This window comes from Drosophila gunungcola, unplaced genomic scaffold (assembly GCF_025200985.1).
Source record: "Drosophila gunungcola strain Sukarami unplaced genomic scaffold, Dgunungcola_SK_2 000001F, whole genome shotgun sequence".
NCBI lineage: Eukaryota > Metazoa > Arthropoda > Insecta > Diptera > Drosophilidae > Drosophila > Drosophila gunungcola.
The window spans coordinates 13,624,080-13,640,201 of record NW_026453197.1 but is presented as its reverse complement, the minus strand read 5'-3'; the positions used below and the strand labels follow the sequence as shown (position 1 = coordinate 13,640,201).

The 16,122-nt window shown below is 37.3% G+C and overlaps 3 protein-coding genes across 7 annotated transcripts; all 3 read left to right on the top strand.

Annotated features, from left to right (window-relative positions):
- The first annotated feature begins 904 nt into the window (after window positions 1–904).
- Window positions 905–3,040, top strand: LOC128261263 (uncharacterized). Its single transcript, XM_052994859.1, has 2 exons — window positions 905–1,238; window positions 2,046–3,040. Exons 1-2 carry the CDS (start codon window positions 942–944, stop codon window positions 2,418–2,420), a joined length of 672 nt encoding a protein of 223 aa, XP_052850819.1. The 5' UTR covers window positions 905–941; the 3' UTR covers window positions 2,421–3,040.
- A 503-nt stretch (window positions 3,041–3,543) lies between these two features.
- Window positions 3,544–7,084, top strand: LOC128261264 (uncharacterized). 4 transcript variants are annotated; one of them, XM_052994861.1, is made up of 7 exons: window positions 3,544–3,737; window positions 4,205–4,453; window positions 5,214–5,303; window positions 5,367–5,538; window positions 5,601–5,665; window positions 5,719–5,778; window positions 6,069–7,084. In XM_052994861.1, the coding sequence occupies exons 4-7, from the start codon at window positions 5,448–5,450 to the stop codon at window positions 6,450–6,452; spliced, it is 600 nt and encodes a 199-aa protein (XP_052850821.1). In that variant the 5' UTR covers window positions 3,544–3,737; window positions 4,205–4,453; window positions 5,214–5,303; window positions 5,367–5,447; the 3' UTR covers window positions 6,453–7,084. The 4 variants fall into 4 exon arrangements, with proteins under 4 accessions (XP_052850821.1, XP_052850822.1, XP_052850823.1 ...); XM_052994862.1 differs by having other exon boundaries at window positions 5,214–5,328; window positions 5,408–5,538; XM_052994863.1 differs by lacking the exon at window positions 5,214–5,303 and having other exon boundaries at window positions 3,546–3,737.
- A 5,790-nt stretch (window positions 7,085–12,874) lies between these two features.
- On the top strand, window positions 12,875–14,587 carry LOC128261400 (parkin coregulated gene protein homolog). Of its 2 annotated transcripts, none has more exons than XM_052995078.1 (4): window positions 12,875–13,157; window positions 13,315–13,406; window positions 13,469–13,848; window positions 14,166–14,587. In XM_052995078.1, the coding sequence occupies exons 1-4, from the start codon at window positions 13,071–13,073 to the stop codon at window positions 14,420–14,422; spliced, it is 816 nt and encodes a 271-aa protein (XP_052851038.1). In that variant the 5' UTR covers window positions 12,875–13,070; the 3' UTR covers window positions 14,423–14,587. The 2 variants fall into 2 exon arrangements, with proteins under 2 accessions (XP_052851038.1, XP_052851039.1); XM_052995079.1 differs by having other exon boundaries at window positions 12,878–13,157; window positions 13,336–13,406.
- Window positions 14,588–16,122: the final 1,535 nt, after the last annotated feature.

Here is a 16,122-nt window from a genome sequence, read left to right as displayed (position 1 = left end):
TCGGCATAGATAATTTTTTTAACCATTTATTTAAATCCAATAAAAACATATAGTAAATTTATCCTTTTCACCTTATTTAAAAGCTAATATATCGTTGTTCTGCTTACATAAATATTAGTATTTTTTGTATTAAACGAAATCATTTTAAAGTAATTTAATTTAAAGAGATAAATTACCAACATTCAAAATCGTAAACTTATCAATTATCTATGGATGCTCGAGCCGACGATTTGCAACTAATTGTTCGAAGCGAGTTCGATGTATGATGCTCGCTCTCTCTCAATCATCGGCTTAGCCGAATGAGCAGATTAAAGCAAACTGCCAGAAGGGCAATACGCCACCTGGCGGCGGTTGCGTGCAAACAGCCGCGGCATACACACACGAAATGTTCAAAGAAAGAGACATTTCGATATAACAGTTGGATCAGGGGAAAATTGTGTATTCCAGTCTTCAAATTGGGGGCGAAAAAAAAATGAAAAAAGATACGTTGCATGTGAATATGTTCGGTGTGGATCCCAAACTATGTTGCAAGTAGGATTTGCCCCATTAGCATAGGGATATCTAAGGAATGTATCACACATACCCATGGACATGACAATTTAGGTCCAGAAGATCCCTATTTGTACAGAAGTTTTTACAACTTGAACTTTAACGATGTGCATAATTTTATTACAATTATTTATGAAATTACCATTTAACATTTGTATACCTATTAAGAATTATTCATAAAAATAACCAGAATATTATTTACTTGTTATAATATTCAAAGTAATTAAAAGGATGTGACTAATAGCACATTCCAAAGAGGAATTAAATTTTAAAACTTTCTGACACATTTTTTTTAACCGATTTACATACTGTTTTTAAAATATAATAAGTGTGACTGATAATTTCGAACCTTTAGAGCTTTTATTGGTCGTGATCTTGAACTAGTTCAGCGAATGGCCCTATCAGCGAAGCAAAAAAGCCAAAACAAGCGCTTTACTGATAACACCCCGCTCACAACGATAGCGCATGGCGATAACGCCGTGCTTTTAAACTGCCGGCAGTTTTATTTCAGCACAATGCCGAATCGCCCGAAGCGGAAGAAAGATCGCTGCAATTTAGTTCAGTATATCCTGGCATTTTCCCTATGCCTCCTTTTTCTGCCAATTCCAGTCGATGGAATGCGATGCCGGATTCCGTACGAGAGAGTCCGGGAAAACTACTGCTACTTTGTGGCCGACGAAGAACCGCTGGTGAGTCAATAACGCGGCTATCTATCCACACAGAGCCCAATATAAGGTCTGTAGTCAAAAATAAAAAACAGCGTAATATTATACAAAATGTATATTTTATAAATCAATGTTTTGTTTCTTTAACAATAATGTGAACTCTGTTATGTCTCATAAGTTGAGTTTAATCTCATTCTTTTAATTAACAGCAGTTGTTGGACGGAAGACTCGCTACAGCTGGAAAACATTTCACAGGGGTGTTCTGAATTTTATTTTCGAACGTTTTACTTAAGTCGATTTGAGTTTTGATCAGCTATATGGATTTATCATCTATCTATTTTCATACAAATTATGCTAGTCAGTTCAATTCTTTTTAAATATTTTTCCAAAAACCAACCCAATTTCAACAATTTTAAAAATAGAATCTGTAAACACGTTTATAAATTATAAACATGCTATCTTTAAAATCCTCTATGTTATTTACCCTAATAAGATTAAAAGAAACCATAAATGGTAGATACCATAAAAAGGGCTTGATTTTGGAGATGGTACATGGATTATAGACAAATTAAATAAAAAAACTTATTTAGCAAATACCAAAAGTTATGATTCACTTAAATATTCCAAACAAACTATATTTAAAGTGCATAATTCATTTTAAATGCAGATAAACCACCTCTCCAAAATGTAATTTATATGAGGTAACACTACCATAGGAAATGTTGTTTTCAGCTATTTTAAAAGCTGCCAAGTTGTTTAGCGGTTACGAAGTTAATGTAAATACTTAACAAATTGTACTATGAGACTATATCCCTCCAATCTGATCCCCAGCACACATCGTTCCACAACTTCTGCTACCAGGACAAGCGCACTTCGCGGGTCTGCCTGGACAGTGACGAGGAGATGCGGTTTCTGGCCCAGCACCTCTACGAGATGGGCTACCCGAATGGGACCCAGTTCTGGAGTGCCGGCCACCGGTGGCCAGGGGACAACCGCTTCTACTGGAACTACTTCGGAAGAGCCCGCCCACTGGTCTACACGAACTGGGCGCCGGACGAGCCCACTCCCGAAATGGGACGCAATTGCCTGATCCTCACGTTGCAAGGTGGCGAACTGATGATGAGCAGCGAATCCTGCTATAAGCGAGCTGTCGACATCTGTGAACAGACGCTGAATGGCACCGATTCGCTTTCCATTATGCACTGATCGCCAGATATTCCTCAACATATCTACAAATGTACCTACACATACATATCTCGAATTTTTCTGATTTTTAATTTCAAAAAGAGGTTCTAAAATAATAATAAAACAAGAAAGGAAGCAACCTTCGGCAAGCCGAAGTTTATATACCCTTGCAGCTATTGCAAAAATTTAATATTCTTGAAAACATTAAAATTATGATTAACTTGCGTATATGTTTAAAAACAATGATGTATTTTTATTGTTTCCATAGGAGCTATATGATATAGTCGTCCGATTTTAATGAAATTAAAACCGTAATTTTGATTTTACTATATGTCGAATAAATAAAAAAAATTAAAAAACAGCAAAGTTATAATTATTTTTTATTTATATTTCCGATTCTTCCTATGGGAGCTATATGCTATATATACTTTATAGGGTCGAAAAAAGTCTCCTTCACTGCGTTGCAAACTTGTGACTGAAATTATAATACCCGGGTATAAAGATATTGTAATTTGAAGGAGTAAATTTAATACTTAAGCTGGTTGAAATTGTGTTACTGATATCGCAGCTAGCCGCACTTGCTGCGGTGATGGCTTTCGACTTACCTTTCGAAATGCAATAAACTTTTTATCAGAACAGAACTTGACAATTGTTATCAATAAGGGGTTGTTAACTCGTAACTGTGTACCAACGTCATAAGTGTGAAAGAAGTAAAAAGTTATGAAGTGTTTCTCAATAAGTTGCTTTACCCTCTATCTAGTTTTATTTTAAGCCTTAAAATCTAAAAAGTTCAGTAGAAAATTTTACGTGTTTTTAATACAAAAGAGATTGCAATATATAGTCAATAAAAAAAAGTTGAAAATGTTACACATTTCCTGAATATTTCAAATATAATAATAGCACCCTTGCCGTCATGCCTAAGAATAAAAGCGGACAACGGACAAATTATATATATAAACTCACAAATTGATGCTAATCAGAAATTTATATACATTACAGGTTCCGAAACGACTCCTTTATTAAATTTGGACCAAATTTTAATACCCTCTGCAAGGGAATATAAAAATAAAGTACTATACAAAAAATATATACATTTTTATATGTACATATCAAATGTGGTTGCAATCACTTTTTGTAGCCGATAATTCAGAGTACTGGTCATTGTAAACATCACTTTTGCGCGGCACTTTAGTTGGTTTTGCGTTGGCATCTGAACAACATTTCAATATGCGAACAGAATTATTTTTCGCTCTTTTCCTGTGGGTTTCTGGCTGTCGAAGTGAGCCTTTGTTTGATCGGATCGGCAATGGCTATTACTATATTGGCAATGAAAAGACTGTAAGTTACGATCGAAACAAAAATTAGCCTTATAATGTGGTTTTAATAATTATTTATGTTAGTATAGACCTTACTATTATTTTCCGAAATAATGTGTTCTGTTCCTTATCAGTTATATAAAGTAAAAGCTACTATTTCTAAAAACAAACATGTCTGTCAAGTATAAAATATTTCAATTAACTAATTGTAAAAGATCCTAAACAAAAAACTATTTCACTTTTATAAGATTTTTGTTCGTTTTTATAATATTAAAATTTTAAAAAGTTTCAAAAAATTACGTAATCTTCTCAGAATATTATATTAATTCAGCTGACTCTTGAGTTATTATTATTTAAATTATTCCATATTGACTCCACATATATTTCTAGTTCATCGCGAATTTATCAATTTGAAATTACAAATAAAATATACATTTCAGGGGACTTTTGTTCAAAGTAAATAAAATATTCCTTTGAATTTCACCTCAGGCGGGGCATTACTTTGACTGGTTCATCGCGAGGCAAGATTGCTGGCGCAGAACGTCAACACTGGTGTCCGTGGAGACGAGGGAGGAGCTGAGGAGCCTGGAGCAATATATCGTGTCTAGGGGCTTTCCCGATGGCAGCACTTTCGCCACCTCGGGCCATAGTTTCAACAGCGCGATACCCTTTTCCTGGGAGGGAGTGGATGAGCCGCTGACCTTCACCAATTGGCTGCCTGGCACTCGACAAGAGGAGGTAAGAAGCTATCTCAGCCTGGAACTGGCCAATTCCTCGCTGTACATGCGACCAGCTTTCGGCCACGATGACTACTATATCTGCGAATACAAACTTTCCATTGGGGTACTTTGGCTTTCCCTGGAACCCAAGACCAGAGGTATCATTGTCGTAGTTATGTTTATTTTGAGCTTCTGGATATTATGGCTTATCTACAAATGGAAAGTGCCTAATTTCTCAGGGCAACACGCAGCGGACAAGGTTAAACTCATGTCGCTAAGTGTTTAACTCAATGTGAAACAAATCAAATCGGAAATCAAACAATAACAAATGTGACTAATTAATATCAAACTAGGACCACAACAGTTCAATAAAATTTTAGCCAGTTAAAAGTTTCTTGTAAAATTAAAAGACATCACATTTTGATATCAAATAAGTAAAACAACTTTTGTGATATAAATTAAATTATAGATTTTATCCATTAAATTATTATAATAAAAAAAAAAGAAAGGAAGATTAATCCAGAAGAACTAAGTTCATACGCCCATATAAGAAAAAAGTAAATAAATTAAATTTGTATTATATTTTATTTTTGTATGTTGTATTTATATTTCATAATATTTTCCTAGCGCAAAGTATTTGTTATGTATCAAATAAAAAAATACTCTTTTTAAATGGTTATGGTTACCAAACCAGATATGATAAAAAAGAATATTGTTATTTTTTTTTATAAATTTACAAAAATAAACACCATAGTTGATTTTAAAACTGTTTTTCGCAGATATTTATATAAACATTAAGTTGGTTTCTACGGCAGCAATATGATCTGTATACTTTAGACTTTAGGAAAAGTCTGTCAGTACAATACCAAGTAATTTTTCAAACTGAATACCCGGGTAAGTCGCCAAATGTTTAGTCTCAAATTTCTTTTCAGAAAGTTATATTTCCCTTCGGGTCTATAAATCATGAAAACAGCAGTCGTGAAGCTTTAGTTCATTGAGAGCCACTGGTGAAAATGAGTACGCTTGACAAATCCTTTGTGGGTCTAACGGGCTTACTGCTCCTCACGGCCGGATACATTTATATCTTTAAGGACAGCTGGCAACGTGAGCTTGAAAAGAGATTTTTCCAAAACTAAAGATAATTTGTATGCACCTAACAAATTTAGCTCTCTGCTCTAAACCTTTTGTGAAGATTGGAGAACGCTGTTACTTCTTTTCCTCCAACAAGGCGGTATGTAATAAATGAGATTTAAGTGCTTTGCTTTTTTCATACTTTCGTTGAAGCCCTCCTATGAATACTACAGAATGGTCTATAAGGATCGCGAACTCAGCGTTCCTGTTATAGTAAGTAAATTCACAGAAATAACAAAAAAAAAATTCGATTTACTTGTAATCAAAAATTATGTTTTAAATTTAATAAGAAAATGTTATACTCATAACACAAATGCTAACAGCTTTTGTTTGGTTTTTAAATACACAATCAAGGCCAGTACAATTTTAACTATTATTTTGTAGACTATGGGAAATACGTTTTATTCCGGTGCTCACAAAATTTAAAATTCTCCAACCGTTTTTGTTGTTTATTGTTCTCTGTGTGCATTATTTATCCGTTTTTATTGTGGGACCCATTTCAGATGGACTGGATGCACGCGAACTTTGGATGTGAGATGATTGACCCGCAGTCTCGGCTGGTGACTGTTCGCAGTTTTCAGGAAATGCGACTCATATCCGACTTTATGCGATATGGGGCCCACGCCCAGACACATTCCGTTTTCTGGAGCGGTGGACATCGGGGAAGATTGTCGGATCCGAAGGATGTCGATCATGGAACCTTGGTCGACTTCTACTGGCACCAGGATCCCCACCCGATGAACTTCACCAATTTTTTGGCCACAGAGCCATCGCCCCGCAAGTTTGCGAATGGCTTCTGTGTCTATTTGGAGTTTACGGGGGAGGAGCTGCTGATGGGTGTCGAAAAATGTGACAGAAAAATAGCATTTGTCTGCGAACTGAACTGATAGTAAGAATTATAAATTTTTTTTCCTCTCTTTTAAAAAAACTTCTCTTCTATGCTCTTTTAGAGCATAAACAATAAAAAAATTATCAAATTCATAAGCAAAGTTCAAACTGATTTGAGTTACGAACGGAATATATAGGTCTAGGTCAAATGCATCTTAAAAATAAATTGAAAGCTGATTATGATTATTGGTTTCTCATAGAAGTTGTTGTTTTTGTATATTTATCGCTTTTTTAGTTTCCTTATTTTTTATTTTTTATAACAATGATTTATTTTTAATCTGTATTTTATTGAACTCTGCTTTGTTAACGTGTTGTTCAACGTAAAACATATATACTTAAGATGATTACACGTAACGTCTAGATTCAAAGATTAACACTCAAGAAAGAACAAAGAACTATTATATATTGCAATTAGCACATTCCATTTTTATTTACAATTATTATATAAGCAATCAAGCATTTTTAATTTTTTTTTTAATTCTATATAGTTCTTGCTTATGCCAGCAAGTTTCCTGCGGTTTTGATAAACTATTATCAAAACGAAAAAAGAACACAAAGCGAAGCAAAAATCGGTGCCCACTTACTGTTTGTTTTATAAAAAAGCTAAATATTAAACAGATAACTTTTTATTTTCGTTTTTGTAAGTCAGTACATTATTATATATATTATTTTTTATAATAGTATTAGTACAAGTACTATTACTAGTACTGATTAGATAGGCACCTGCGGCAATAAATTCCCGTAGGCACTTTATCTGCTTTAACTTGTTTCCGCTGTTCGATGCAATTTATACCATAATCAAACAAGTACTTAATTTAATAACTCAACATTCCGCCACGGCTCATTCCCCGCAGCCATGAAAGTGTCTGCAGTTTTTGGCATGTACATGTAATACAAATAAATTTCGACTAAACGCTTTCAAACAGTCACAGACAATGCGTCGTCGCGTCGTCTGGAGGTGGAAAAGGGAAACGGAATGGGAATGGGAATGGGAATGGGAGGGGGATTCCCAGACCGGAAGTGACGACAGCACAACAGCAATGGCTGCGCTGCTGCCATCCAGCTGCAAAATGGCTACATTCTGGCCAGGATGGCTGCGGCAATTAACTCAAATTGATAATGACAACGGAAAAGTTGTAGTAGGCAACCTGAAGTGTCGGGATTTTGGTCGGAGTGTGGGCGTTGCTTTATGGGCGGGGCAAATCGGTGACGTGATTTCATTTAGAGTGCATCCCAAACGGCGACACATTTCGACACGTCCTTAGACATCGCCCTTTGGCATAATTAAAACGAAATAATTTTCGACAAGTTTGGTTTGCTTCTACTTCGTTTTTTTGCTTGCCCTTAACTTGGCTTACTCATCGACTCGAGGCACGTAGATTGAGTCTGTCATATGGCAATATACAGTGCTCCTGAGGCTCCTCTTCAGGATGCTAGAATAACACTTACAAAAAAAAAAACTGGCGACAAAAGGCTTATACAATTATATAATTAAAATTTGAATAAAAAATAAAGAGCAAACAAATTCTAAACTGTAAAATAAATATGTATAATGTATGTTTTAAATTACCTTGTAGTTAATTTGAAACAAATTCAAATTAAAAGTAAACTTATTAAATATACTTAAAAGTAAGGTATACTAAATAAATTATCAATTTAAACATGTTAAAAACGCAATTTAAAAAGAGAATTGCAAAAATGATTCAAGACAAGAAGAACAGTATTACGATTTTCTAAAGATTTTATTAAAACAATTAACTCTCTTTTTTCCAGTGAAGTTCAACTCTCTCCCCGGTAACGTTCATGTTGGAATTTTTATTTAATTTGCTTCTGCTGTCGTGGGGTTTTAGCCTCTCCGACTTTGTTGTTTTCGGAGTTTGCTGCATTGTTTGAAATTAATTTCACTTGACGTACATTGAACCATCAGAAGGGCGGCCCAAGGCCCCCGATACGCATTTTTCCCACCGAAGTCCCTGTCTTTGCCAAACGATGTGTGCGTGCCGTTGTCAATGCCGCTTAGCACTGCATAAGTTTAAGGACATTCCAGGAGGAGGGCGATAAACGCCGGATTGGCATTGGCGTAGCAGCGAAGTTGGCAAGTCAAACTCTGTTGAGGATGGCTGAAATGCTGGCTCGAATGCACTGCACTGCACTGCACTGCACTGCACTTGGCAATCGGTTGCCAAATCAACGCGCTAATCATGTTGGCAGCTGGCAGCAATAGCAATGCATTTTCCAGCTAACTGACGGACGGAGTGATGTCAACAGTTCGTCCCCGTCCATCCAAGTCCTGTGGTACCTAGTTTTTCTGGCCAGCCTCAGGCTCTTCGAGTCCTGGCTTCCCATTTTTTTTGTTCTTTCCAGCCAGGCGGTTTCGAGTCGAGGTTCGGGTTCGGGCCAGCTGACAGCAACAGCTAACTTATGGGGCCCAGGCAGAGAGTCAAATGCACAGAGCCAGTGGCCATATCCACGTCCCGGAATCCATCCGCGCTTCTTGTCATTAATCACTGACAATAATGAACTTCCGCCGCTTCCAGAATGCAGGGCGACTACTGTTGATCTGGGCAAATGCACTCGGAAAACATTTTCCTCATTTTTTTGGGGTGTGTTCTTAAACCAATAGCTGTTAGTATATGGGTCCTTCTATAGCAACCCGGCAATCCTCCATTTTTATTTTATTTTTAACGAACAATGCAAAGCTGATTTTTCGACACTTTACTAATAACACAAAATGTGAGGATTTTTTTATAAAACGGTGGAATTGTTTAACATAAAAAACTATTATGTTAAAACTATTATAAATATCTTTTTGTTGCCCAAATATTTTTTCTTTAAACCTGCAAAAGGAATTCTTAAAGAAATTTGTTTATTTTTCTCTTACAAGGAGTGGATTATTTTTGACATAAAATATATAAGATGTTTGCTCTTTCACCCTAAACTAAATAGTAAAACCCTTTACATATAAATTAGTTTTAAATTTGTTGACATAAACTTATTACCTATGTTTTTATTTAGGATATTTATTTGTATTGTTTTAGCTTTAGATATATATATTTTTTTTTGCAAGTGCATTGTTGTCATTAGCGCAATGTTGCAGAATTTATCGTGTGACTTGTGAGAGATAGGATGGGGCCGAAAGTCTAACCCAGTCCGGTCTAGACACTCCGGACTGACCTCTCACTCGGTTCGCAGGATTGTTTGTTTTTGTATCTCCATTTCTTGTGATTTTTATCGCTTCGATTTACGACTCATAAAAATGTTAGAATACAGAGCGAGACTTTTATCTGTCTGCATGGGATGTGGATTTGAATGTGGATGTGGATGTGGATGTGGATGTGCTGGAACTATACTAGAATCTCTGGCCCTTTGCCTTCGGTGGTGGCCATTTTTATGCTTGACTGCTCTTGTGATCCGGCCTGCAGTCAGCAGTCAGCAGTTAGCAGTTAGATGCTCATATGGACCCCGTCTCAAAGTTGTTGATTTTTATGGGATTTTGGCGATGCAGAAATTATTCTTAGGCTGCCAGAAGCGCAATTGAGCCACATAAACACAGTGAAAGGCATTATAAGTTGGAATTGAAATTGAAGTTTGAACTCTGAATGGTTGCAAATGAAAAGAAATGGCAGACAAATACTTTAAGTACCAAAACACTATTTTAATGTGTAGCTGCTTTGCTGAAATATACCATTTCCCCAGTTTTTGACGGTTTTTCTTTATATTTTGTCGGTATATTTTTCAATTACTGGAGCGAGTTTAAAATAGAAAACTATTTTTTGTTCAATTTCTTGTTGTTCTACATTTTTTAAGCTCCCATAATATACCCATTATTTTTGCTATACCCTAATCCTTTTTAGTTTTCCCATTTTATCGCTGATCTCCTTTCGATACAATTTATTCGCCACTTGAAGCGAGTTAGCAGCAATTTTGCTACCAATCTGAAGTACCAACATCCTGCATTTGACAGTTATTAGATTAACACCTAACGGCCATCGGGACGGAGCTGTAGCTGAAGCTCTTTATTCCTGACACGAGACAGACAACGGATACTCGATTACTCTCCCTGTCGTTCTGACCAGGCCATGTTGCACGAAATTGGACAAACAATAAAGCGCTCAAAATGTATGCGAACATAAAATCTCGGCCGGACTGTAGGAGTATAGTGGTATAGACCGTAGACCGGGCTAAAACAAAAGGCCAAAACCCTGTTGGCCATGTTCGGGATGGAGGGTATGGGCATGGCTGAAAACAGCATACAGGCGATGTCAATTTCAGACAAACAAGCCAACGAAAGTAGATATATGTGAGCGCGTGCATATTGATATATGGCCAGGATATTGATATATATGTATATGGCTTATATGACATTCAAGATGGGCTTGGGCTTGGGCTTGGGCTTGGGCTTGGGCTTGGGCACCACTCCCCCCTCCACTCCACCCAATTGTCCATTTTCGAGCAGCACATAAAAAGTGGGAGTGAGTGCCAGTTGAAAGCTGTCAGTGGCTGTTTAGATTTACGTGCCGCACTGCAGCCATGTCAGCTGAATGGCCATCGCCACCCACAAGTCCCCATCCCCCCTCCCAGAATTGCACTTTGTAACAATGCAAAAACAACCAGACATATCCACCCCCTCAACCCGTCCAAAGCACACACACACACACACACACACACACACAGACACACACACACCCTCTCTGATGCCCGTTGTCATCGCTCTGACTTTTTGTTAATGAAAGTGTCAGCTAGACAAACGTACCCCAAACCCACGGACTCACCTCACCGACGGTTCACCTCACCTAAAACCCCTTTCAAAAACCCCCGGCCTTTTGTCCACTTTGTGTGCCCCATAGCTCTGCGTGAAATACTTCCCATTTTGGGTCCAATAAATTATGATCCGGCTGATTTGCGTTGTGGCCATTGTAAAAAGCCCTCGCTGCCAGTGCGAATTTGCGAGCTGTCGTCTGGCCGACGGTGTCTTTTGTTTTGATTTTCCATTCAGTGGTCGCCTAATGGGTAAAATTTATTAATTATTTAGCAATTGATAAATTGCCTACTTTGGAGCGGAAATCGTATGAAATCGAGCTGAGAGGGGAAGTTCAACGATGCCTGGCTGAGATAACGATTTTCATTTAATTTTGAGTTATTTAACTTCTTGGTTAATGGCTTACAAATATTCACATAATGATGTTTTAGGATAAGCTAAGAGCTAAGGTTACTGATCTTTTTGTGACACTTTTTGGGAGCTCTGATTATAAGCGCATTAAAACCCTTTTGCTACCCATATTTGAATTATATTTATTTTCGGTAGGGGAAATTTCCAAAATGACCGTTCGACTTTTTACTTCTTACAAAATTAAAAAATACATATTTAAAGCTAAAATTTTTTTTCCTTTTGTTGCTATTTACAAAACTAAATAAAATAGTTATAGTTAGTAATTTGGTTTTTGAAAATTTGTCAAGAACACTTCTTTGAAAGAAATTTAGCGACCTACAATGAGAGTAATAAACAAGTGCCGCGTTAACTAATATGCATTCTATTTGATAATTCCCAACTATTTTCACACATTTGCTAATTCCTCCAGTTGGACCCATCATAATTCCATGGAGAAATGCTAAGCAATTAGCGAGGAAGTCAGAGGTCTGTCCTTATGCTCCATAATCCTAAATGCCTTTAACTCAATTTACATGCCAGAAAGCGACAGAAGCTAAGCCGAGGCAAATCTAGGCAAAGTTGGGGGAGGCAAAAGGGATCTCGACATTATTAAAACGGATAAATCGCGACGTGCAACGATGTGTTGGGCGAAAGTGAAAAGCTGTGCGTGGGTAATTAAAAACAGGAGCTGCAAAAGCAAAAGACGGAAAGCTGGAGAACAGAGTCGGATAAGGACAGTCAAGTAATTCGCATGTTGGATTTTAATTAATTCAGGGCACCGGCAACAAGAAGCGCAATGGAGATAGGTCGACTTGGGTATCTGGGTCTCGTTTTTCCACCGTTTTAAGTAGGTTACTGCCGTGGGTTTGGGGAATTGGGGGTTTCGAAACTGGAAGTGGGGGCTCCACTGTAGACGCCTTAATTGGCGGGCGTTACAAAATATTTACCGTTACATTTACCGCTCAAAAACTGGGGGGAGTCGGGAAATGGGAAATGGGAAATGGGAAAAGATGATAAAGTGCGCAAATGTTTGCACTTTCCCTTTATGACTATTTAGATATGCCAACACACTTTGAGGTGTGAAAGTGCGAGGGGTGACGACACCCCAAAATTATTCGGTTTCACGGATGGGGGCGACTGTTGACGTCTTGATAAGAATGTCTATAAATATTTACCAACATATACGTGTAATTTATTTACACTTTATTTCTTTCTTTTTTACAATTTGGCTATGAGCAAACTGGGTCCATTCTGTCAGCCCATTTTCGATTTACCAAAATTGATATGCTTTGATTGGCATTTTTATCCAGTAGCCCATTCAAAAAACATCCGTGAATATTTTCTACAACAATAACAAAAAATCTAGTCCACGAGACTCACTTAACATTGAATGCTTCGAAGCTTGGGCACACAACATTAGTTTTGTACTTTTATTTTCCAGTTGTAAGTGGTTTTAGTTCTACTGACCATGTGTTCCAAAACCAATGAACGTGCAACGCGACTTCATGAACCGGGAAGGGTATGCCGGGAACTACTGTATCTCAGATCAAAGGTGGTAAGTTAATAATAACAATAATAAATCTAATTTTTGATAGAAATATTAAGCCTTAAAATAGTCAGTTCTTATATAAAGTTATTATGATTAATCTCTTTCGGTAACACAATTAATCGGCAAAGGTTTTAATTAACTATTTTTTTTTTTATTTATTAAGGTTTATTTATTTGATTTTCAGCCCGTACGAGAAGTACCTGCCTTTACCTTTCAGGCACTGCAGCCCAACACGGTGGTAAAGCCACCTCCAAAGTAAATTGAAATAACTTACAGAATTAAGTGAAAAATGATTGATTGCAACCGTTGATCCACAGGATTGACATTTTCAAACGGAAGCCCGTGAAGGAGACCGTCTTCAAGATCTATTTCAACCGCGGGGACATCCCGTGCGTGATGTCCGGCCGGAGCAGCAAACAGGATCCCACCAAGGAGCGACCGGTGAAGTGGCACTGTGTGCCGGAGAATCTCGACTACTGCTACTACTTGCCCATCTTCGTGGATGGACTGGCGGACATGGACTACGACACTCGGTTGCTGGCCGTCAACGGGGCCATCGATCTCATCATGAGGTCCCCCAAAAAGGTGCTCCCAGTGCTCCCCAAGTTGATCCTGCCACTGAAAAGGGCCTTTCAGACGCGAGACAAGCGGATTATCATCTCCGCCCTTCAAGTCATTCAGCTGATGGTCCGATTGGGTGAGTTATTTGACCTCGCAGTCTTAGGATCTAAGTTGTTGATCATTACATTAAGATTATTGTGTTAAGACTCTGGGTGGCAAAGATTTTTGTAAGCTTTTGATTTAAATTGTAGTACTTTTACTACTTCAATATGAATTACTTAAGTACCCATAATTTTGTCTTTTTAAATGGCAGAAGTAAGCATTTTCGAGCTATAGGGTAAATACTAAGCAAATCTGCTTTGTGTATGGTGTTCACACAGTTAGAAAAACTGATAATTTGGATAGGAAATTAAGTTAATTAAAATCCACTATATGTTTTAATCAAATCCTCAGGTCCCTGTGTGGGTCAGGCTCTGGTGCCCTTTTACCGCCAATTGCTGGCCGTTTGCAACCTTTACAAGAACATCAACGTGAATCTGGGCGAGGGAATCGATCCGGATCGCAACTGTCGTATCGGTGACGTCATCGAGGACACCCTAAAGTTGCTGGAGTACTGCGGAGGTCCCAATGCCTTTATCAACATCAAGTATATGGTTCCCACCTACGAGAGCAGCGTCTTCCCCAGATGCGAAGCTCCAGTGCCCCGATAATCCTGAGATCTCCGCTTTCCAGTTCGCCATTTTTCAGTTAACGTTTCAGTTAACGGACATTCGCGATAGAGTTTAAACTGCAAAATTGAAGTTTGTGAACCTTCAAATCGGGGATAAGTAAAAGCCAAATTTTTGCACTAATTTGGCAAGGTAAACAGTTGAAAACCCTTGCATTATTATGACTACATATTGTTTTTTTTTTTTTATTTTCTACATTTAAAAAGTTTAAACGCTATTCCTGCTTAACTAATTTCGTCAAGTGTAGAAAAACATGAAGTGCAATATTGATTGATGTTCGTATTCACATTTATTTCTCATACATTTATTTATCAAAACGTTATTACTGGCCATTCACAACTATGACTATGATTTTTCCTTGTAGGAAATTTTTCATTAAAAGGAACGAAGTAAAGAATTTATATGTTGAGAATAACGATGACACATCTCCATATCACTTCATTTAAAGACATATTTTAGGTTTATGGTCATGTTCTCAATTTTACCCCCCAATTCCAAACTTAAACCTTCATGTAAATGTTTCCACCTTAACTATATTTCCGTGTAGGCCTTTTTGCCTAAAGGAATTGTCTTGTTCGATTGCACTTACCCCGTACTTGTGTCAACGACTTGCCACCCCAAACCCCCAGGAATACCGCCATCTGTTAGACAGCCAAGTGATAAATGCCTAATTAATTTTTAATTTTCGAAAACGCAGAAAAAACGTTCAGGGGGAAAGACAAACAAAAGCAGACGCTGCAATATATATTTTTATGCTTTCTGTTTCTGGCCAATAGAAGAGGCCGTGCCATAAATAAAAAGCTCATTACAATAAATCATAAAGTGAAAATTGTTCAATTCGCTCTGGCTCTTTTAATGGAATATCCGTGTAGCGAGTGTCGAGTGTCTGGGATGGCAGTATTTGTCTAAGGATGCATGTTTGGGAGAGGGTGGAATCGCTATACTATACTATCCTGTCTGGGTATGTCCTCCTCCTCCTCCTCCTCCTCCTGCCAAGGCCCTTATCTCTGGCTTAAATCAACCGAACGGGCCATACACTTTTGACTTTTGAGCGCCACTCCACGCTGCTCTGTTGAAAATCGAAGGATGGGCTCACTCTAAATTTAATTTACCTAAATTGCTTGGGGTGGATGTGGTTTCCAGACCTCCGCCATCGCACTCACTTGCCATTTCGAAATTGCTCATTGCGCTTTTCGGCGTAATTAAGGACGACCCTCCAGAAATTTTCAAAAACAAATCTTGTTATCAACGGGCACCAACACGAAACAGTTGCTCCTGTTCAGTTTCTGGCTAGGCTGTTGGTCACTACGCCTACACTCGGCACATTTAACTGCCTGAATTCATCCGAATTGGCCGACACGGTGAGACTTTTTTTTTCTTTAAAATATTGCTTGATATTTGCAAGAAAAATGTTCAGCAAATTAGAAATACATTTAAAAACAAACTGAAATATTGCTCCATTTTATATTTTTATTAATTTACAAATTAAATATAAATTAAAGTCACAAATAGTTAAAAGCAAAGTTTAATCTTAAGAAATAGAAATTTTTATTAGACCTAAAAAAATTATACTAAAAATGAATCTTACTGTTCTCAATTCTCAAATATTAATAAATTTTTGTCTATTATTTAACATTAATAATTGAAATTGTATTGATTTTAAGCTATGAGAGGATATCAAT

What these genes read in the sequence shown, in the direction of transcription:
- LOC128261263 (XM_052994859.1), top strand. Translation starts at nt 942, where the DNA reads ATGGCCCTATCAGCGAAGCAAAAAAGCCAAAACAAGCGCTTTACTGAT. An exon ending in TGGCCGACGAAGAACCGCTG is followed by an intron (nt 1,239 to 2,045) that starts GTGAGTCAATAA and finishes TCTGATCCCCAG; the next exon opens with CACACATCGTTCCACAACTT.
- LOC128261264 (XM_052994860.1), top strand. Translation starts at nt 3,627, where the DNA reads ATGCGAACAGAATTATTTTTCGCTCTTTTCCTGTGGGTTTCTGGCTGT. An exon ending in ATATTGGCAATGAAAAGACT is followed by an intron (nt 3,738 to 4,204) that starts GTAAGTTACGAT and finishes ATTTCACCTCAG; the next exon opens with GCGGGGCATTACTTTGACTG.
- LOC128261400 (XM_052995078.1), top strand. Translation starts at nt 13,071, where the DNA reads ATGTGTTCCAAAACCAATGAACGTGCAACGCGACTTCATGAACCGGGA. An exon ending in TGTATCTCAGATCAAAGGTG is followed by an intron (nt 13,158 to 13,314) that starts GTAAGTTAATAA and finishes TTATTTATTAAG; the next exon opens with GTTTATTTATTTGATTTTCA. An exon ending in TCAGCTGATGGTCCGATTGG is followed by an intron (nt 13,849 to 14,165) that starts GTGAGTTATTTG and finishes TCAAATCCTCAG; the next exon opens with GTCCCTGTGTGGGTCAGGCT.